Source organism: Pempheris klunzingeri, chromosome 14 (assembly GCF_042242105.1).
Source record: "Pempheris klunzingeri isolate RE-2024b chromosome 14, fPemKlu1.hap1, whole genome shotgun sequence".
In the NCBI taxonomy this organism is placed as follows: domain Eukaryota; kingdom Metazoa; phylum Chordata; class Actinopteri; order Acropomatiformes; family Pempheridae; genus Pempheris; species Pempheris klunzingeri.
In genome coordinates this window covers 14,072,338-14,095,164 of record NC_092025.1, presented here as the reverse complement: position 1 = coordinate 14,095,164, position 22,827 = coordinate 14,072,338, and the positions used below count along the sequence as shown (strand labels likewise).

The window sequence follows — 22,827 nt, the reverse complement described above, 5'->3', positions numbered from 1 at the left end:
CCCATGCAAGATAATGTATTGTCTTTAAATTGTGTTGTTGTAAGAGTTGTATATGTAGAGACTGTCAAGTCTGTTTGTGTTCTCCACCTCACGTTGGACATTAAGACACAAACATAAAATCAGTGGATTGTTGCATATAACAGTGTACCATATGGAAACACACAAAGATCACTAGGATCGATTAACAGGATGAAACAGATAAATTGAGTTTATATGCGTTGCTGAACTGTATGAGCTGCACAGAAAAGAGAAGCTCTTTTCTGGTAGAGTTTCTGACCTTTTTATTTATACATATTTTCGCTCGTGGAATGCTATTTTGTTTAATAGTTTATAAATGGCAACGGTGATAATTACTCACAAGGGTAATGTGAAAAACTGTGCAGGTCTTCAGTTGGTATATGGCTTGTCGATCTAATGGTTTACTCTGTGCGAACAGTATAAATATTGCCGGTTGTCTTATCTTATCTCAGTGAATCTGAATTTTTTTTTATCGTATTCGACCTGTGGTCTTCTGAACACATTTACTAATGCATGCATGTATTCAAGATCTTGTGTAATCGTATCACATCAAATAAATGATATTGAAGACGAGTGTACAGATGCGGAGGAGGAAGCAGTGATGACACAATAAGATGCTCTCCCCTGCTGTGCAACAGTAGCTTATTGGAAACATATTTATCTAGATCTGCAGCGATCTGGCAGTTTTGTTTATAATCTCCTTCAGCTTGTAGAAGACTGTCTGAACTCCTTTTAAACACCAAGTTAAAATAGATTTTTAGAAATGTTGCATTGCTTCAAAAATGACTAACCTAAGCCTCCTCAGCATTATTGGTATCCTTTTTAAAGCATATGCTTCTCTGATGTTCTTCAGTAATGGTTTGTTTTGCTCTTCATTCTTCCTGCTTCTGTGTTTCAATTTGCTTTTCAAAGTGCTTTTGATTAATTTATTGGAGTTTGCGCCCAGAAGCCATTTCCTCATGAAATCAAAGGGCAAGTTGAATCTAGCTGGAAGTAAATATAATTGGTTTGCAAGTTAATTTGTAAGATTTTGATTTAAAAGCCAATGTTATAAACAAGGCATAATTGGACAACTGGGAGATGAAGAAAATCCTGCAGTTTTAATTATACTAATTGCTTTGAACATTATGCAACCACAGTGAAATCCAAAATATTTACTTTATCCAGGAAGGGGTATATAAGATGAAGTTGTTGAATTGAATGTGGAATCAAAACCTCAACTAATCTCAAACACAACCAGGCCATCTCTGAATACAGCCAGTATAAGTGCTAACAGTTTGTTTACTCTAGTTCATTAAAGTGCCTGCTATCAATATTTTTTTGATAATATATCAAATGGCAGTGTGTAATTGGAGTAGCGTCTGTTAGGGACGAGCCCATCAACCGGATTTTGCAGCTCCCCTCAGCTGCACAGAGGTTTATAGTGAGTTTCAGCTTTTTGTTTTGCTATCCAGTTTGCAACTTTACTGTTTTGATTCCCTCTCTGTCCTCTCAAAGCTCAGCAGCAAAAAGCAGGCAGATACAGTGGGATACTAGTCGATGAACATATTGGAACATTTAGCTGCTAAAACACTAGATATATCCCTCAAGAATTGATAGAGACCAAAAACGGAGTTAAAAGACGGTGAATATTGGACTTTCATTCCCCCGGTGGACTCGAACATGGCTTCACTACTAATATTGTCTAATATTATAATAAGATAACAATGGTAATCTCAAGACACTTCACGTATAGAGCAGGGCAACGCCAAGCTCTTTAATTTAGCTAAGTCAATGCTGTGTTTGCAGAAAGTGAGATTGCAGGTTTGAAGGGAACGTTTTTTTTGTTTCTGGAAAATTTTGAACAACTATTGAAAGTCCAGCAGTGACCAAACGTAGCTGTCCCTCACCACTCTTATCACAGTCTTCTTCATCAGCCTTGTCACTAATGTCCTGCTTCCTCTCTTTTTGTTCAGAACATAGCATGGGTGAAGTCCTACAATATTTGCTTTGAGCTTGAAGACAGCAATGAGATATTCACCCAGCTTTATAGAACACTCTTCCAGGTCATCAAGTAAGTCTTTTTTTTTTTTTTCTTTAATCAAAGCCCACTGTGTTATAATGTTTATGTGTCCGTAATCATAATGGTGTGTTATGCAGGTATTTTTGCCCAGCAATGAGCCCTTGTAGCCCTCTGGAAGAACCTCAATTTGTCTCCACCACTGCATCACAAAACAACATAGTAGCAGTCCAGTTGTTTTGCTTTGATTGGCCCCCCTCCTCCCCTCCCCCCCTCCTCCCCTCCCCCCTAACCCCGCTCTCAATTTCACTCTGCTGAATACAACCTTGGGGCTGAATTCTGCAGTACAAAATTTGGCTCTTTGCCATTTGAACAACATTGTGGTAAGGAGTGTCAAGGTTGTGCCAGCACAGTGTTTTTTAATTATATAGAAAGAAGCTAAAGAGCTCGGCTTTCCATTTAAAATATTTTCAGTGAGCTAGAAGGTGTAAGGGAATGCAGCTGTTATGGTTGTGTGCGTGTTCCTGTGTAAGTGACATGGGAGGTAATGAGACTAGTAATGCCTGGCAGCGACGAGGACCGCAGTCACTGAGATACAAATCTAGGTAATAAGCTTTACCTCCCGCTGTCATGCAGATCATTATGAGCACATACACCCACCCTCTGTGTGATCAGTGCATTGCAGTTTGTGTGGGGCCAGTTTGTTTCCAAAATGAGGGACCCAGCACGTGAAAAACATAATTCCCTAGAAATGCCTGCTGCCAACAAAGCAAATCTTAGCCATGGTGCACTACAAAGATTTGTGTGCTGAATTGGGTGGTGTACACACTCTAAAAGCTACCTAGAAATACCTGTCATTTGTAAGCTGCTTTCTTAAAAGGAACCAGTGTGGAATATTATATTTTTTGCAAACAATGAGACCGTCCTTGACTTTTTGACCCTCCTTCCCTCATTACTATAGCAACGGCCACAACCAGAAGGTGCACATGCATATGGTGGACCTGATGAGCTCCATCATATGCGAGGGAGACACTGTGTCACAGGAGCTGTTGGACACTGTATTGGTCAACCTGGTGCCAGCACACAAGGTATGTGAGGATGCACGTGCGTTCGATGGGCATGGATGTACAATCTCACACACATACACACACACACACAGTTTCACCATGAATGCTAATGCAAGTAGAAACGACTCGGTACTCTCTGAAGTCAGTTCATACTGTCAGCAGACTGAGGCCAATATCACTTTCCATACCCTGTAATTCAATGAGACCCCTGCAGGTGAGAAGAGGTAAAGCAGCACAAGAGTGTGTGCACAAAAATCTGTGGACATCTGTGCCTGCTTCAAGCATCCTAATGGGATTATTGGGGGTGAAAAACAAGCAATGATGGAATACGCCCTCATTTTCAACAATATATGTAATGTTTCTGTCGACCAGACATCTGTCTGAACATGAACTTCTCTGACCTGCTGTTTTATTCACCACTTGTGTTTCTCTCTCTCTGCCTAGAATTTGAATAAACAAGCATATGACCTGGCCAAAGCTCTGCTGAAGAGAACCGCTCAGGCTATTGAACCCTACATCACCAATGTAAGATTACATCTTTGACACACTGCTTTGTTTAAAAAATCTTTTCACTTTTTTTTGTCTGTATGTTTGGATAGATATTTGTTTTTTGCATTTAACACAAGATACCAATAGATGCAGTTATGCACTGGAGATTTCCTGGTTATTGTACGTCGTCAGTGCAGCGCAGTTTGAGGGGAAAGAAAGTATACTGGCCTTACAAGTACATAATGTCGTTGGTGAGAGCAAATCGTCTACCAGTCATTCTGCTAAAATGCCAGGTCGGAGCTGGTTGTCTCCTAATGTGCCATAATGAGCACTGATAAAATGTTAATTGCACTTATTCAGTGTAAAATAGTTAGGTAGTTGGTGAGTAAGTACAAGAACACTGTTGCTAAAGTACTGCGCGCTGTAGTCATCATCATATAACATCCCGTAATGGTCATGAAATTCAGAAATTATGCTTTCCAGAGCTGTAACAGTTATAGGTGAAACAGTGCGTACTGTAGCTTCAGACTTTGCCTTGGAAAGGAGCATGAAGTGAGTATTTAAACCAGGGCCAGCAATGCTAGAAATGTCTTTGCACAACAAGAGGTTCACATCTGAGCAAATGATGAAGCAAAGTGATACGTCAGACATAAAAATCAGCTGTTGAACATTTGATGCGTCCAGATATTTGTCCTGAGGCTCACATCGTATGCATGTTGCTTCAGTGTTGTAAATTCAGATTTCATTGAAATAACTGGAATAGGGTGGAATAGTAGGGTTTGAGGTTGTCTCACACCTGGAGGATCAGGGTTCATGCAGAGCAGAGGTGTGTGTGAGCAAAGGATGTGGTTCTGTATCTGACCTTTGACCTCAGCGTGGAGGAGAGAGACGGACAAGAAACAAGAGAATTTGTTCACTCAAGAATACCATGAAAAAGGAGCCACATGTGGAAAAAGTTAGAAAACATTGTCAGTAACCATTACTGCTCCCTCTCTGCCTTCTTCAACAGTTCTTCAACCAGGTGCTGATGCTTGGAAAAACCTCCGTCAGTGACCTTTCCGAACACGTTTTCGACCTCATCTTGGAGCTTTACAACATAGACAGCCACCTGCTGCTCTCGGTGCTGCCACAGCTCGAGTTCAAACTCAAGGTATAGAAAAATACTCTTTCAGTTAAACAATGAACTCTACTGTTTATAGCTGAGTGTGCCTAAATGAAGCCTTTATATCATGTTGGGATAATTGCTTTGTGCAAAACACACCTTACTCCACTTTATAAGGACATTTGACAGATAAATAAATGGGATTTTGTTGCAATATTAATAGCAGTTATAGAGATGGAAGCAGCAGAAATTGAGTTTATCCCCACGCCAGACTGAAAACGTGAATTCTCTGACCTATTACCCACAGAATTGCACATTTTCACTTTCTCTGCAGGTTTGTTGATTCATATTAGAAAGATAAAGCAGTCAGCCAGTCAGCATAATGTTGCCTCTGCAGTGTCTCATAAAGGCATCCTGCTGATGGATAGCGCTCATTAACTGTTCAGAGGGAGTGTAGATCACTGCTGTCTCCTCAAAATAATAGCTGTGATAAAATCTCTCCCCCACAGACTACTTGCTTGCTCTCTCTTTCTCTCTCTCTCTTTCTCTCTCATTTATGCTCACCCATTTTCTCACCCTCACTCTTTTCATCTTTATCTCTCCTCACTTGTTTTCTCTACTTTCTCTCACTACTGTTTTTCTTTCATCCTCTCTCCCTCCTTCACTTCCCACTTCCTACCTCTTGTCTTCCTTTATCTTTACCTCTGAGTGTCGGCTGTTACCTCCTCTTCGCAGCTCATTCTAAAACAGTATTGATACTTAAATAACTGCTGCTCTTGTGCGTTACGAAAATGGTAATGTTGCCAGTGTAGTTGATGTAAATGACTTAGCGGCGCTGTCCATTCGACACAGCCAAATTCTGTTCGTCATTTCTCTCTCGTTCTCTCCTTCCCTCCATCTCTGCAGAGTAATGATAATGACGAGAGGCTGCAGGTGGTGAAGCTGCTGGCTAAGATGTTTGGAGCCAAGGACTCAGAGTTGGCCTCGCAGAACAAACCACTCTGGCAGTGTTACCTGGGCAGGTGGGTTTCAGTGTTGCAGCTATGGCCTACGCAGATCCTTAAATAGTCTGAAGATCTTAAAATACCTAAATTTGATACTTTCTGAGGGGTTGAAATGTGTACAGATGTTTTTTTCCCCTACATGCACTTAATGCTTCTTATTGTTGTCGGTTCTTTCTTGGATTCACACAAAAACAGGTTCTGTTTATGTAGCATTTGTTGTAGTCTCACACCATCGTCCCATTTGCTTTTCTAAAGTTTTTGTTCATGTTTAGCAAATTAAGACAATAGAGTTGCCTGTTGAACACTAGAGAAGCACCGATCAATCGACCAGTGACCAGAATGTGGACAGTTTCTTTTCTGGTCAAATTTACACACACGCGTACCACATGATTGTTTACCAATAGTAGCAATGTTGTAGGCTAGTTAGGATGCAATTGGCTGCAACTGAGGAACAACAACCAGCCGCATAACACATCGTGAAATACTTACTTTGTGAGCTGGTTAATGGTAGTTGTGGTTTCTTTACCTTTTGAGCAGACATGGAAAACAATAGTAAAATCTGTTTATGTGAGCGCTGTGTGAAGTGACTGTGGTGCAGTTGGCCAATAAAGTTGATCCTAAGAGCACGTCCGAGCCTGTGGGCATAGTTATGGCAGAGGTGCATTTAGAAAAAGTGGAGTATACTGCAATTTCACTTTCAGCTGGATTTTATTAGTGCAAAAAAGTTACCTGGTGCAGTTGTGGAGAAAATATAAAAGCTATTTAATAGTCAGTCAGTTGATTATGAACATACAACTGAATGTCCCATTAAAGAAAAGTTACAAACATGTCTGCGTATACTGTGAATTATAGTTCTTAAAAATCTAAATCAGCAGGTCAAAATTGTAAGAAATTGGATATCGGAATCAGCCAAGAAAATTGCACACAGTTGATAGTCTGTACAGTTTCAGAAATGATCCTTGCTGTATTTTACGAACATGTTTTGTAAGATTAGTTTCTTTATTTATGACTTTGTGTCTCAGGACCAATTTTAAAACTTTGTAACACAACAAATTATGTGCATGCAGCAAATGCTTGACTATTTATGTTTAACCTGAGTTGATTTTTGTGTGTGTCACCTTTATAAAGATGCTGACATGAACTATATTTTTTTTCCCTCCCATAAAGGTTTAATGACATCCATGTGCCTATCAGACTGGAGTGTGTTAAATTTGCCAGTCATTGTCTCATGAACCACCCAGACCTGGCCAAAGACCTCACAGGTAAATCAACTGCAGTACACTGACTTCTAAGCAGTTACATTGTTGAAAACCTGCTCTCTTATTATGGAGTTATCAGCATGAAACCCTTGGTGATCAGTGCTGAGGTATGTGTCCACTACATGGAGGTGATAACACAACCCTCGGACCACTTACAAGCTCTTAATAATAAGTTACAAGCTTATTGTGTCATTTAGAAGAAATGCGAAGCATTTGCCAAGTATTTTGTCTTTGCTAGGGGTGGCCAGTTCTCTCACCTCCCACTCATTTGTTCCTGTTTTCTTTCCCAGAATACTTGAGGGTCAGATCACATGACCCAGAGGAGGCCATCCGCCATGATGTCATCGTCTCTATAGTAACTGCTGCCAAGAAAGACTTGTCTCTCGTCAACGATGCACTGCTCAATTTTGTAAAGGAGAGGACTTTGGACAAGAGAGTAAGTTGGCACATTTTCTGTACTTTTTTAAGTCTATCTGTTCTCATAATGTTTTTCAATGTGTTGTGTGTAGGCCTGGGTGACGATGGCAAAAGATTTTACCATACTTTTTTTTCCATACCAGCCCATATCAATATAATATCACAACATGAATTAAGTTTCCTAGTTGTAGATTAAGGACCTGAAAATGGCCAACAGTTCTATAAGCTACAAGCAGAAAATGAGGGGTGAAAACCCAATAATTTTCAAATCATTCCTACATTGTGAAATTTTTTTTAATCGCTAATTTTCGATGGTACCTGTTGGCACTATGTTTTTGTTATTAACAGCATTAGCATGTGTGATGTGTCTAAGAACAGGGGACAAGTGCATAGGGTGACTACACCCATTTAGACCCAGTGATTAGACCCTTCCCTGGACAGTCAGAGTGTAAGCGCTTTCACTCTGCGTGCTTTAGTAGGTGGTGATGCATGTAGAGTAGCATGTCTGTAGTATCTCCAGTGCTTTTTTGGCTCTAATGGCACGATAGAGCCCCTCTGTTTTGTCTGGGATTTAAAGTAGTATTAGCCCAGCAACATTTTGGACTGTCACATCCACTTTGGCTACTTGGTCTTAGTCTTGTTACTCCGTTATCCCCAACAAATCTTGATGTTTAAGGTTGCTATTGTTTGGGAATTCTAAAATGTTGACAAAGCACACCCTCCCAACTTCTTTGCAGCAACATCCATATTTGAATCAACCACCTGAACATATGCAAGAAATTTGACTTGATTCTGTCTATGAACTTGCGAGAGCACTAATAGTCACACAGCAGTGTTGTCCAGTGAGTCCAGTCCAGTTTTTTTTATTGATTTGGACCCCAAAGTTCCTGTATGAGTGCACCCTGTGCACTTACTTTCTCTGGTCGACAACCAGGATAGGCTTGCTGTTCCTCTGGTAGACCACCACAAGCTCACTGGTTTTGTTGATACTGACCTTCAGGTTGCACCATGTGACGAGGCTCTCTATCAGTCTAATGTAAAAATAGTCCCTAAGTGAAGACAGCAAGACAGCAAGTTTCTCACTGGAATCACAAATGTCACAAATATAGCATCACGATAACGTCCATATCACCACAAAAATACACTTAATACCTTTTAGTCATCACTGACATTATATGGGTCTGGACAGACATGAATGTAAACTGCAACTTGATTGGTTGACTGAGGTATACAAAAGGTTTGGGAAGAAGGCTGTCTGTGCCTAAAGATCTGTGTCTGTGATTTGATCATTTTCTTTTATTAGGTTATCAAACAATGTAGCTCATCACCTGTATGTCAAAGTTTCTAATTTTCTTTGACAATGTGTTTTATAATGATGAATGTATATATTGGCCACCCCTCGTAAAATGAGAATTTGTTGAGATGCTACTTTGGCTCTAGTCCCCACACATAAAAACTGTCATTTAACTTGATGTCCCGATTGGGAATGTCACCCCTTTTATCCTTTCCTATGCTTCTTCATCAGTGGCGTGTACGTAAGGAGGCCATGATGGGCCTGGCATCCATCTACAGGAAATACTCGCTACAGGGAGAGGGAGGGAGGGAAGCCTCTAAACAGATTTCCTGGATCAAAGACAAGCTGCTCCATATCTACTACCAGAACAGCATCGATGACAGGTTTGTGTTCCTGTTTGTTGTATTAAAAGCAGCCTTCATGAATTTCAATAAGGTGTTTAATACCTGAGGGTAAGTGTTTAAAAGGTGGAACATTTAAATCTGTTTCCTTAAAAGGCACTGATTAGACTCTGTGAGACTTAATTTGCTCAGCCACAGCTTGTGTGTGCCTTGAGCTATTGTTAATACACCTTGGATTTCTGCACTGATGCATTAAAGCAGTTGCAGCTGTTTACATAAACAAGTAAAATAAATTATTAAAATGGGTTTTTGAGAATGTAGCTTGTGGTGCCATTGAACTGTTTAGTATTATACAGTATATATACTGTATATTATACATTATACAGTGGTGTTTCTGTCATTTAGACTACCCTCACTGATATAAAAGGGGTGGACAACTAGAGACACCTGTGAGTACAACACACTGCAGTTCAACAGCACCACAAACTACATCTTCCACAGTGACCATACAGTTGAATCTACACCTTTCAAAAATAGTTTCAACAAAAACTGAACAGTATGACCTTCACGAAGGGAGAATTTGTTGCAGGACTGTTGCATCACACTGCATTCATTTTAGCTGGGTGTATTTACTAAACTGGCAGCTGTGAGTATTGAAGTTCATGCCAGCTGAAGTAGAGGTAGATGTAAAAGTCTGGGGTGGGGTACGAAATGACAAAACACAACTCTACGAAATATCACCTCTGATTTAACTGCTGAACTGTGTCTGAGGGTGCAGTATTCCTTTGAATCGTGCTGCTGCAGCAGAGCTCTTCAGCTGCCAACAGGAAAAGTGTGTATTGTTACAGGCAGTTCCTGAGTGTGTGTGTGAATGTGTGTTTGTGTAACTTAACTGTAGTTCAGCACAGCACTGAAATACTTGTGCTTACTCAGCAAATTCGATCTTAAAACCTGTGAAAACCATTTATCCAAAATGTAAGGCCAGAAAGTGTCTAAATGTCAAATACTCCACATAGTAAATTATAGTGAAAATAGGACGACGTGTGAAATTATGCCTGGACTGTTGAGATATATCCGTTTATTTCATTAGATGGTCTGATATATTTTATTTAGAAACTGGTCACGGACTGTAATCTCATTCATGCATAAATATTTGAAATTATAAATTACATAAGGAAACACAGGAAATACAGATTTTTTTCCCACTCATTTTCCTTCTTCATGGGTGTTCGAAATGTTCAATGGCACTTTGTTCTAAGCTGACTTCATTTCTCGCTCTGGTGTGGATAATCTCATTAAACAAATGTATCGTAATGACCGTCGAGACTCTCAGCTCAGATCCCCAAATAGGAAAAACAAACTGAGTTAGTTTTCATTTAAAAACTAATTATATTTAACTAAATATTTAACTTTTCTCTCCTTTCCCTCCGTGTGTACAGGTTGCTTGTGGAGCGGGTCTTTGCCCAGTACATGGTCCCTCACAACCTGGAAACCAGTGAGAGGATGAAGTGTCTTTACTACCTGTACGCCACCCTGGACACAAATGCGGTCAAGTAAGTCAGCCTCGCTTATAAAAGATCACGACACTGGCAAAACGTGACTTGCCATTTTCAGTCCTGTGGAAGATGTTAAAGTTTGTGTTAGTCTGTGGAACATTGTGGTGAAATCCAGTCTTAAGATAACACCAACTTTGAGCTGTCTGGAACAAAAGTTCCTACTGTACTACCACCGTTCCTCGTTTGCTTCCCTCTCTTTGACCCCGGCTCCTCTGTGCCTCCCAGAGCTTTGAATGAGATGTGGAAGTGCCAGAATCTGCTGAGACACCATGTCAAAGACCTGCTGGACTTGGTCAAAAAACCCAAGGTAAATGTGACTGAAGCATAATACAGAAAGCTGATGGATTGATATACTCCGTCTCACGTCTCTAAACTATTTTTTCCTATTGTATTTCTTGTAGTCTGACGCATCGAGCAAGGCCGTATTCGCCAAAGTCATGGTGATCACAAGTAAGGGATCTCACATCTATTAAAAAAGAGCAACAAATCTAATTTCTTCCAGAAAACTTGCATCTAGTTGGCAAGTAGGCTATAAAAGGCAAAAAAGCACAACATTTCTAATGAAATTGCTGAAACAGGATGACTAAACCAATCTTCAAATCTATTCATTGTACACGTCAGCTTTAAATTCTGTTTGTCTACAGGGAACCTGCCAGACCCGGGCAAGGCTCAGGACTTTGTGAAGAAGCTGGCTCAGGTCTTGGATGACGACGAGCGGATCAGAGATCAGTTGGAAACGTTGGTCAGCCCCACCTGCTCCTGCAAGCAAGCCGAAGTCTGTGTGGTGAGCACTGACCTGTCTGTCTGAGGGTCACAGTTTAGTGGCTCAAACAGCTGTCATCCCTCCACTGGCTCTGTTTTTATTTTAACTCACACCATTACATTTATAGTAAGCGTAAATTTTATTTAAAAACTTATTAACACTGAATCTACTCAGCCCTCAGTTTCACCATTTAATGTTATTTCACAGTGAATACTGTTGCCTGTTTTTAAAATACCTGACAGTGCACAAACCTCGAATGATTGGACATTATGTTTAATTCCTGTTTACTCACATGCTGTATGTAAGGAGTTTTACTGGATATTCATTTATTCATCCACACAGGTCCCATAAATGCTGCTATGTTTTGTTTATTTCTATTAATTAATTAACTACTTACTAATTTTCTTTTTTTGTATTATTTATTCATCACCTTTTTAGCGGGACATCACCAAAAAGCTTGGCAGCCCCAAACAGCCCAGCAATCCATTCCTGGAAATGGTCAAGTTCCTGCTGGAGAGAATTGCTCCCGTACACATCGACACAGAGTCCATCAGGTATTCAGTGTGTGTGTGTGTGTGTGTTTACATCATCACATTAATGCAGGACTACAAATACTAGAGATATTTGATTCAGTTGTGCAATATTTTACCTTTTTTAATCTCTGTCTTTCATCTGTCAGTGCTTTGATAAAGCAGGTTAACAAATCTATAGACGGAACGGCTGACGATGAGGAGGAGGGCGTCCCCACTGAAGAGGCCATCCGAGCCGGACTGGAACTGCTGAAGGTAAAAACTGGGCTCCGCTCTGGATATCATCTGCATTTATCTAGAAAATGTGATAATTAATACTAGGTTGTCACTTCATTATCTTACGTTGGTGCTCCATTTAACAAAAATGCGACGCTTACAGGTAAAATCAGTGAGTGAAATGATGGCCTGACAAAAAAAATGAACATTCAGTGATTGATAATGCCCCTCCTGCGTTGTTTCCCTGGAGGTGCGGCTGACAGCAGTTGTCATCGCAGTGATACAAACACAACACATTAAATAATGACGACCGAAAGACTTATATCTTTCTATTGAGTTGGCTTAAAACATATTCATCCATTTTGTGATGATTCCACTGATTGTAATTGAATATGCATTGGATTTTATCCAGCTGTTTGACCCCTTGTTCTCCATCCCATGCAGGTGCTGTCGTTCACACACCCGGTGTCGTTCCACTCTGCAGAGACGTTCGAGTCCCTGTTGGGTTGTCTCAAGATGGACGACGAGAAGGTCGCAGAGGCTGCGCTGCAAATCTTCAAGAACACGGGCAGCAAGATGGAAGAGAGTTTTCCTCACATCAAATCGTACGTTTCTGATTCTGTGTGCCTGATTAATGCTCTCAGGCGTTCTGTAGCTTCCAGCAGGATGCATGCAGTCACACTGGTGTTTAATTATACATAGAAATCACTGTGGTAATTCATTTTCTGGACTGACACACTCGCTTTGAGCATGCTGCACTTTTGATGACCTGTGACAGCACTTCCTATAGTTTGTAATGGCGTTCTCCTCCATGCTCCCCCAAGTGTTTTGCTGCCGGTACTACAGGCCAAAGCCAAGAGAGGCCCCCCTCGCCAGGCCAAGTATGCCATCCACTGCATCAATGCCATGTTTACCAACAGAGACACGCACTTCGCCCAAATCTTCGAGGTCAGTCAGTCACATCTCTTTTTTCTTTTACACATAAGACTTGATAAATAATGTGTTTCATGTGTATCTCCTGGTTTGACACACTTTGCACAACAGTTTTAGCGGTTTTTGTGCAGCTTTACTTTTTTGTGTTCTTTCATTTGAATTAAACTTTTCTCCTTACATGCAGGGAATCATATTAGATTGATAAATCATCCTAAAATATCTACAAAATGTAAAGGTGGACTCAACACTCCAACTTCATAAAGTATATCCTGGAAGTGAACTAATAAAACTCCGATGCATCTCAATCTTTCCATAGTGTTTAAACAGGAACAATGAACTATATATGATGTCTGTGTTTTTGCAAACCAGTAGATCTGCATGTCTGACCTCGGGTGCTCCAATGAAATGTTACATGTTTGTGTTTCAGCCTCTTCACAAAGGCCTGGACCCTGCTAATCTGGAGCAGCTCATCACTCCTTTGACCACCCTGGGTCACCTGGCTCAGCTGGCCCCAGAACAGTTTGCAGCACCACTCAAATCTCTAGTCGCCAACTTCATTGTGAAGGATCTGCTCATGAACGACAGGGTACACACATCATACACTGTATATTATTATGTAGTTCCAGTTTTTGATACTGATTATTGTTTATCTATTCATTCAACACTTAGCATTTTCACTAATAAAAGTCATGGGGGAAACCCAGAAACAGTACTCCCCCGAGGCCCAAAAAACAGTTCACCGCAGTTCACGGATCCAGTATGCTTGCTGTCTTTCCGTTCATATCATGTGAAGTAAGTCTTACAGTAATTATTTGTTTTGTCTGTAGGTCCCAGGCAAGAAGACAACCAAACTTTGGGTTCCTGATGATGAAGTGTCCCCGGAGACTCTGGCCAAGGTCTGCTGCGAACCCTTGTGTATCTCTTAAAACTGTCTGCCTGTTCAGTCTACTGCTGTGTGTTTCAGTGATCGTGGCTTTGAATCTTAAGAACTCTTTTGACATTTCAACAGAATTGCCATCTTAATTATCATCACAATCCATCTTTATTTATGCTGATTCTGACCTTCCCCCCCGCCTCTTCTTTCAGATCCAGGGCATAAAGCTCATGGTGAGGTGGTTACTAGGAGTAAAGAACAACCAGAGCAAATCAGGCAACTCCACCCTGAGGATGCTGACTGCGATTCTACACAGTGATGGAGACCTAACCGAGCAGGGCAGAATGGGGTAAATGGCAAAGCCTATGCTTTATTAAACAGACCTTAGGTCCTCTGCGTGTGTCCGCCTCTTGAGCAGCTCAGGGAAAGGCTTTTTATTAAGATTATAATCATGTCATTTTCAGTGAAGTGCTGGGTTTTAATGGGTATTGTGGATCCAAGGGGGATGTTGGCCTTTAATCATAAATGCATTTGCAGATATATATGAAGAATCCCTGTTTACCCTCTCGTTCCCCTCATCCCCCAGTAAACCAGACATGTCGAGGCTGCGGCTGGCAGCGGCGTGCGCCCTGCTAAAGCTGGCACAGGAGCCCTGCTATCACGAAATCATCACACTGGAGCAATATCAGCTGTGTGCTCTCGTCATCAATGTAAGAAAGCTCATTTTAGGGCTCTTTATCCTAATGTTTGTTTTTATGAATGAACTTGATTTCATATTGTTTTGAGATGCCACATTACCATCAACACTATCTCTGCATTTCCTCCCCATATTTCATTGGACCATTTTACCATCGCTCCCCTCCTCCTAATGTGCTTGTCTTCTTTCTCTTCGCTCTATAGGACGAGTGCTACCAGGTGCGACAGTGTTTTTCCCAGAAGCTCCACCGAGGCCTGTGCCGCCTCCGCCTGCCTCTGGAATACATGGCAGTGTTTGCTCTGTGTGCCAAGGACCCTGTGAAAGAGAGGAGGGCTCACGCTCGCCAGTGTCTGGTGAAAAACGTCAACATACGCCGAGAGTACCTGAAACAGCATGCCGCCATCAGTGGTAAAGAAACTGAACAAAATCCAAAGCCATTTTCTATGAAATCTGACATTTTTGTCGATTTTGGAGCTGCTTTGTTTGTAGCATGAAACAAGTCCTCCATTATTTAATTACTTGTACAGTTTTTGTATCTAAAACCAGAACAGTTGAACGTTGGGCTAAAAATAAGTGATATTAATGTACAGTGAAAATTCAAAACAAATCAGCCAGGGGAAAAATAATTCATAAACTCTTTTGCTGTCTTTATGGTGCACCTCATTGCATATGGCAGTAATAAATAGCACTATTTGGATGTGGTAATACAGTGTAGTGTAATATTTACTTTGTGTGTGCTCCAACAGACAAACTATTCTCTCTGCTGCCGGAGTATGTGGTGCCCTACACCATCCACCTGCTCGCACATGACCCAGACTACGTCAAAGTACAGGACATCGAGCAGCTCAAAGAAATCAAAGAGTAAGTGATGTCTGGAAAGCTGTCGGTTACTGATAACACCAATGATAAAAGAATACTTTGAAAAATGTAAAGTTAATACACTTTTTTTGTTTTTGAATTGATAAAATGCCTTAGGTCAGTGGGCAATATTATTTCTCTATACTTATAAGTGATATGCAGCTGTGTTGCTATAAAAACAGTAAGTGCTGAATAATATTAACTTTTACCCCCCACAGAGAATACACAGAACTGTTACCATTGAACTTTTCCCATTACTCATAAATTGCATCTGCCTTGTCCAATTATTTTATGATTTAATTAAACCTAAAAAGAAATTGCTCTAAAACTATCCCGTATGTGAGTGTCAAACCTCCTGTCCTTGTCAGGGCTCTGTGGTTCGTCCTTGAGATTATCATGGCCAAGAATGAGAACAACAGTCACGCTTTCATAAGGAAAATGGTGGAAAATATCAAACAGACGAAAGATGCCCAGGCGCCCACCGACACCAAAACCAACGAGGTACACATTACAGTCTTCAGCTACTCCAAATATATAATATATGGACAGTATATTCATTCGCTGCTCTAACTGCCACCCTGAGCACATCCTGCTGACCAAATGTTTGCATCTTTCCTGCACAGAAACTCTACACAGTGTGTGACGTCGCCATGCACATTATCATGTCAAAGAGCACCACCTACAGCCTGGAGTCTCCAAAAGACCCTGTGCTGCCCTCATGCTTCTTCACCAAACCCGACAAGGTTGGTGTCCGCACCCCAAATCATTTCATAGAAAATCTTAAACGTTTTATATCCAGCAGGGAAGTTTGTTTTTTTTTTAAATAGCAATAGCTGAGCTGCAAATGAGATGTAGAAATGTTTTCTTTTTCTGGACTTTGTAAATGATGCACACCCCCATTTTAGTGTTGTGGGTACTAATGCGTATGCACCTCCTTGAAAAGTTGAATTAAAATATAAACATAACTCTCCTGATTGTGATAGCTGGTAGTAATCTTATTTTTAGTGTCTGCTCAGTTTTGTGTGAACATGGGCTGGTTTCCAGAGGAATTATTAACATAGCCAGCACACATTTTGACTAATGAGATTGTTCTGCAGGAGCAAAGCTTCTCTTCAAAATTCTTACCTTGTGTTTCAGTTTGGTTTTTTTTGGCTATTGTCGTCTCTACAGTCATTCATTCTGACATAAAATTGCTCTCTGTTTCAGAATTTCAGCAACACAAAAAATTATCTCCCACAAGAAATGAAGGCATTCTTCACACCCGGAAAGGTAAGCTTAGCCAAGCCCGTGAAATGAAATCAGACTTTGTTGGATTGAACACGTCCAACTCAAACTCTTGTCATCTCTCGCTCCTCAAGCCCAAGTCGGCTAACGTTTTGGGTGCAGTAAACAAGCCGTTGTCGTCGGCGGGGAAACAGCTCCAAAGTAAAGCTTCTCGCATGGAGACTGCCAGCAACGACGACTCGTCGTCCAACCCGGGCTCCCCACAGCGCAGCAAGACCAGGTACAAGACATGTGACGCACAGACACACTCCTCTAAGGACGCACTGTGCCACAAAGTTGACCAGCAAATCTTTTGAAGCCTTTACCCTGCTTAAATAGTAATTTCGTTGTTTCAGGCATGACAGCACAGAAATGGATCACAGTGAAAACGAAGACATCACCCTAAAGAGAGCAGACAGCACTGATAAGGTATTAAACCCTCTTTGTATACTGATAAAATATCTACTGCCACGTCACACTACTTATTATGCAGCAACAGAGCTTCAGTGTTGTTTTTTCAGCTTGAAGCTGCATGCTTTTACAATTTAAAGTTGTGTGTTTAATCAGAGCGGAAATGAACATCTGCTCGGTCATTAGATCCACATTACTTGTGTTTCTCACTGTCTTGTGTGTAAATGACACCCAAAAGCTTCAGTAATCATCCAAAATATCACATTAACGAGTTATTTGTTCCAAACTGATCTCTAAACTTATCTCCCAGCCATAATTCTGTTGAAAATATCCATCCCCTCTAGTTGGAAAGATCATTGGGATTGTTATTTTTATCACCTTTGCACAACCCAATTTCCTGGAACTGAAGCTTGATTTCTGTATTACTGTGATTTGGTTTTGTGCGCCCATGATACCAGCAGGATAAACGGGCAAACAGAAAATGGTTTTTGTATACAATGATATTTTAATGTCAAACTTGGAGGATCATAACTAATAGAAAACTCTTCTTAATCTGTACTTTAGTGTGACAGCTCAAAAAACCACAAACATTATGTGAAATGACACAGTAGCGTAGGACAAGTAGAAATGAGCACGTTGCTGTGATCCAGCTGAGTGTTGCCGGTCATAAACCCTTGGGCTTTGTGTTTTGATTCTACTGAGCAAACACCAGCCGGAGTTAAGTCAAGATAGGACTAGCGAGCACACGTTGAGTAAACTCTCATTAATAATAGCCTCCAGACCTGCTGCATGCATAATTTTGTCTTTTTGTTTAGTTCTGACTCAGCACAGTTTAGCAATTGTCTTCTTCTCTAAAATAAAGGGATCATCTATGAAATAATTTTGGTGTTACTGTGCCACAATTCAAATGTCTCACAAAAATGTACTGGTGTTTACAAGTACTTTACAATTTGTTTCTCACATTTAATTAAGTAGATGCTGGCTTTGACGTTTCTCTTCACTGGAAGCGAAGCTGTTGTGGAAACCAGACAGTTCAAAGCATTCAGAAGGGAATAGCAATTTAAGAGTTCTGGCTTGGTCATGAAAGGCCATGGTTCACTCAACAGGAAGCCCTTGTCCACCATTTGTTTTTTCCTCTACAGGATATTGAAAAGCCCCGCGGTCGCAAACGTGGCGTGGCCTCCAGTGACGACCAGGACAGCAAGCCAAAGCGTGGACGCAAGAAGGCGGCAGCCAACACGACCGCAGCGGCCGAGGCGGAGGACCAGTGGGACGAGGACAACCGACCAGAGGACGAACAGAACAGCCCGCCGAAAAAAGGGCGCAGGGGTCGGCCTCCAAAGTCTGCCACTGCCAGTCAGGACACACCCACCAAAGGGAAGAGGGGACGAAAGAAGGCTGCTCCTCCTCCAGAGGATGATGAAGATGAAGAGGAAGAGGAGAGGGGGGAGGAAGAAGCGGAGGATGAAGAGGAAGAGGATGACGGGGGGAGTGAAAATATGGAGTTGAAGACCAAGGGAGGAAGGCAAGTCAGGGCGCCGCGGAGATCACAAGGGTAAGAAAGAGAAAAACCTCCCTGTATACAGTCAATTCATACAAACGATGGACCAGCTTCACTAATGACACCTGCTGCTGGAACACAGATGTCTGTCAACAAAAATTTGACTCAAACTCTGGTGCATTTTGTCTTCGTTCAACAGCTCAGAGTCCGCAGAGTCGACACCGCAGAAGAGGAGAGGACGTCCACCCAAATCGGCTCAACCGCCTGCCAAGAAACCAGCGTAAGATGCTCACTGGGTGTTTGATCTTTCAGCCTTTTGCAGAAACTCCAGCACACGTTTTCTACATGGTAGTGAGGTTCTTGCAGTGCTGTTTGTGTGTCATGGAATTTAAATTTCTGCTCACATACCCCCATCTTGGAGAGAGACTGCAATGGATCAGTCCAACGTACCTTTTCTAAAATTCACATGGCACAAGATCTTATGAAAAGGCCATGAATTGTACCTGAAAGTTCCTATTACATTTTTTTTTCTAATGGCAAGCAAGCATCAGATAATCGCACCGCGTGACATGCGAAGCTCGCTGCCCACACCGTCAAATATGCACGTCCGTTGTCATTATGCATGCAGACGTAATCACTCAAGTAAGAGATGGGAAAGTACCTCTTACCCAAATTTGTACTGTTTAAACTGTAAACACGTTTTTATATTGTGATATTTAGACATCTCTGTACTGGAAATGACACAATATTGCCAACAGCAAGCAGGTTGTCGTCACCGATATCAGTTCTCTGGTGATCTCCTCCTAACCAGCTGCCACCTTATTTCGGCTTTTGTACAGACAGCTCCTCATTTCACCTTCACCGCTCGGCTGTTCCTCGTCCATTATGGCGCTTGCAAAGTGACAGAAATAGAAAGCGGGTGTCCAACAAAAGTTCAACTTAAAACGGAGCGCGGCGTCACGCTGCACAGCACTGTATCGCTCCCGGCCAGTCAGGCCAGGCCAGTAGAAAAGAAGGCTGTCAGGACACGGTGTGAGGACAAACCTGTGCATGTTTCAGTAGATAAAAAAACATCCCCCCTCGCCAACCGTTTTTATTCTGAAACAAATTGTCAGGGGGTCTTAATGAAATTCTATGAAAAGCACAAAGCTTCCTGTCAAAGCATCTTAGTAATGACACTACTACTGCATTTGCTGTGCCATTTTTATTCCATTTTTGTTTCATTTGGTTCTGCCTCATGTTAATGTATTTTGGTTGAAATGAGGGTAAGCATGAGTCTGCAGTAACCTGTATCCTGATTTTAGTACAGTTGATTACAAATATTTTCAGATATGTTGCTGTGCTCATGTATGTGCTACTTTTTAGAGTGTAGAGTGTAGCTCTGTGATAGACGAGACAGATACATTTGGCTCATCATGAAGTGCAGCAGACTAGTGCGTATTTTAAAGCATTTCTGCATCTTATTAGCCTGTGAGGTGTGTGTGTGACTAACTGACTTATCTGCCAGAGATGCTTCTTACCAACAAACTTTTGGCTGATATTTGTTTGATATTTTGAGTCACACGAAGCAAGAAAATTCAGAGAAATTCTGTGTTGATCCAGGCTGCAGCTCTGTGTTTCTACATTTACTAACATTTTTCCTGTTTCGCGCTGAGGCGTTCTGATTCGGTGCGTGTCCCCTCTGTGGTACCCAGGCGTGGCGGGCGGTCGAAGGCAGCTGCTAAAGACGATTCTGAAGAGGAAGGTGAAGAGGAGGAGGAGGAGGAGCAGGAGGACGAGCCAACACCGAAGGTACTGAACATTTTACATGAATCATATCTGAGAATTTAGACGTAATTTGAAAAGTGTGGAGGAATTTTTAAGTTCAGTTTCTTGTCGAGTTTTCACCCTATTGTTTTTTTTGTCCCTCTTTCGTAGGGTCGCAAGAAGGCAGCGGGGCGAAGAAGATGAGCTAAAAAAAAAAAAGAGGACAAAAGAACGCAGCGTGTCTACTCAAAAGTCGAAGAAAATACGGACATTGAACTTTTTAAACTTTTCATATGCCAACGCTCCTACTGTTACACAAATTCACACTCTTGCATATACCACATGCACACTACATCAGTACATCGGTATCATCAGCTGTGGGTTGTTGCATTGTGATGATGTTCGACACATTAAGTAGAAATAATTTTAACAGAAAAACAAAAAAAGATCACTCTTGTAAATAGTCTCTTATGTCTGTTTCATGTTCTGTTGTTGTGTTTGATGCTGACTGGGGGGATGCTGTAAAGCCTTTACCCGCCGATATTATTATTAAAGTGCTCCCATAAAGCAATATTGCTTATCAATCATTCCCTCTGTGTCACACTTTTAAAAACTGAAAGAGATTAACCATTATCTTTTTTTTTTTGTGACGTTAATTGTGTCATTTTACTTTAAAAGAAAACACGTTTTTGTTTACAGTTCTGTATATTAATACCTTTTTTACCATGTATTGAAAAATTAAAAAAATGTCAGAAACCTGTCCAAATGTAGAGTTGACTCTGGAGAAGATTGTAGTGTGCGTCTCATTTTTAGGTTTGTACTTGCTGGTAGATGGAAGTCATGAGCAGCTGTGGTTGTAGTGTTTGTCACTGCTGATTAACTCGGCCTCACATCCACCCAGTCAGATCCTCCGTTGTATCAATATAATTCTCTATAAAACCTGACATGCTCGATTTCTCTTTATTTCACTTTGAAGTCTTGGATGAAGCAGCTTGCTTGTCCTTCAGACACGATCGGCTGTGACGCCTTCAGGTGTGTCTGGAATAAAGCGGAAGAAGGGTAAGTGCGTGGGCACAAGTTCAGTAAGAACAGTTGTTTCAAAATATATATATTTAAAAGAATTGATAGACTGTCCTTTTAAGCTGTCCCCAGATGAGGATCATATCAACACAAACAAAACAATGAAGATATTCTCCCACTTATACCATAGACAACACAATTCCATATGTAACAAGATTCATTCATTTACAGTGTAAATGCATTTGTGTAAATTTTACACAAATAACTAAGAGGTGTGAAGTTGCAGGTAGGATTTCACACCTTAATTTTCTCTAACTCAGTCTTCTGTCCTCGCACCTTCAGTTAAATTCAGTCCAGATTCACTTAATGCGATAAAATGTTTCTAATTAAATCTGCCTGTTTTTCACTGACAAGCTCTTCATCCCATTTTTGCTTGGTGGTGGTGGTGATGGTGGTAACACAAGCTGAAAACTCTTGAGCTCTGGCTCTCTGTTGCTGTCTTTACCTGTGTATTAAGCAAACTAATACAGTACTCATGTCACAGTAGGAAAACTATATGTGTAAATAATTTAAAGTAATGATGGTTGAATTCCATTTAGCTGCTTCAGTTTCAGGGTCCTGGTTTTGTACATCCTGGTTCAGTGTCATGGTGTACTGGAGCACTTTGATAGAGGCGTCTTTATAGGGAGCACTGGTGCTTTTCCCTCTGTGACGACCCAGCATGTCTGCTGGGAAACAGCTGCCGTCACAAGTAATTGATGGCACCTTGTGTTTGACAGGTAAGTGCTGTTTATCTGTGTCCCAGTTCAAAATATTAAGTTGACACAGTATTATCATGTACTAGGCTGCAGTTTATTGCTTTTGTAGACAGTATACATGAAACTGAAATGTATCTGTTTCATACCGACAGCCAATTTGGCAATATATGTGCCATCAAACTGAAGAATAAAATGCCACTGTGGAGAAGACACAGAGAAATCAAGATTTATTTTTTTCAACAAAATGTGTCAAAGTTTTGCCACCATTTTATTTCACAGCATTGAGCAGCTTCTCTCTTTTGTGCACTGTATAGTGAATGTTTTGAATATACACTTTATTTTGTCCCTTTACATGTATGATCACACTATTAGTGTGAATCTGGGACATGGCACATGTGTAAATGTATGTAAAAATGTATTACCAATCCATTGGTGTGTGAGCAGCTGAATGACACAGAACAGTTAATCTGATGCATTATTTTTTTTTTATCTGTTGAGATCTGACAACCTTTAAAGGTTTTGGAGCCAAAACAGAAGGAAACAGGTACATAACACAGCTCACACTGCTGTGTCCACTGATGTAGATGAGTAATTACACTGTACATTGAGTTAAATCACACAGACAGTCCCGTCACAAACAGTTTGTGCTCTCAGGCTCAGCACCACTCGATGATGTTCTTCCTGTTACTTATGGAGAGTAGCAGGGCTCTG

At 41.1% G+C, this 22,827-nt stretch overlaps 1 protein-coding gene across 1 annotated transcript in view; it reads left to right on the top strand.

Annotated features, from left to right (window-relative positions):
* Positions 1-21,282, top strand: part of pds5b (PDS5 cohesin associated factor B) — a 30,524-nt gene extending 9,242 nt beyond the window's left edge. Inside the window, exons 5-35 of the mRNA XM_070843412.1 lie at positions 1,974-2,071; positions 2,979-3,105; positions 3,529-3,609; positions 4,583-4,723; positions 5,582-5,697; positions 6,847-6,941; positions 7,229-7,374; positions 8,881-9,032; positions 10,430-10,543; positions 10,772-10,853; positions 10,948-10,996; positions 11,191-11,330; positions 11,748-11,863; positions 11,989-12,094; positions 12,500-12,660; positions 12,880-13,003; positions 13,416-13,574; positions 13,816-13,884; positions 14,075-14,211; positions 14,449-14,572; positions 14,763-14,967; positions 15,306-15,420; positions 15,786-15,918; positions 16,041-16,160; positions 16,624-16,686; positions 16,776-16,921; positions 17,037-17,109; positions 18,234-18,646; positions 18,792-18,872; positions 20,287-20,383; positions 20,510-21,282. Of these exons, the coding sequence (XP_070699513.1) occupies positions 1,974-2,071; positions 2,979-3,105; positions 3,529-3,609; positions 4,583-4,723; positions 5,582-5,697; positions 6,847-6,941; positions 7,229-7,374; positions 8,881-9,032; positions 10,430-10,543; positions 10,772-10,853; positions 10,948-10,996; positions 11,191-11,330; positions 11,748-11,863; positions 11,989-12,094; positions 12,500-12,660; positions 12,880-13,003; positions 13,416-13,574; positions 13,816-13,884; positions 14,075-14,211; positions 14,449-14,572; positions 14,763-14,967; positions 15,306-15,420; positions 15,786-15,918; positions 16,041-16,160; positions 16,624-16,686; positions 16,776-16,921; positions 17,037-17,109; positions 18,234-18,646; positions 18,792-18,872; positions 20,287-20,383; positions 20,510-20,542 (3,816 nt within the window). The 3' untranslated portion in view covers positions 20,543-21,282. The remainder of the gene's footprint in view (positions 1-1,973; positions 2,072-2,978; positions 3,106-3,528; positions 3,610-4,582; positions 4,724-5,581; positions 5,698-6,846; positions 6,942-7,228; positions 7,375-8,880; positions 9,033-10,429; positions 10,544-10,771; positions 10,854-10,947; positions 10,997-11,190; positions 11,331-11,747; positions 11,864-11,988; positions 12,095-12,499; positions 12,661-12,879; positions 13,004-13,415; positions 13,575-13,815; positions 13,885-14,074; positions 14,212-14,448; positions 14,573-14,762; positions 14,968-15,305; positions 15,421-15,785; positions 15,919-16,040; positions 16,161-16,623; positions 16,687-16,775; positions 16,922-17,036; positions 17,110-18,233; positions 18,647-18,791; positions 18,873-20,286; positions 20,384-20,509) is intronic.
* Positions 21,283-22,827: the final 1,545 nt, after the last annotated feature.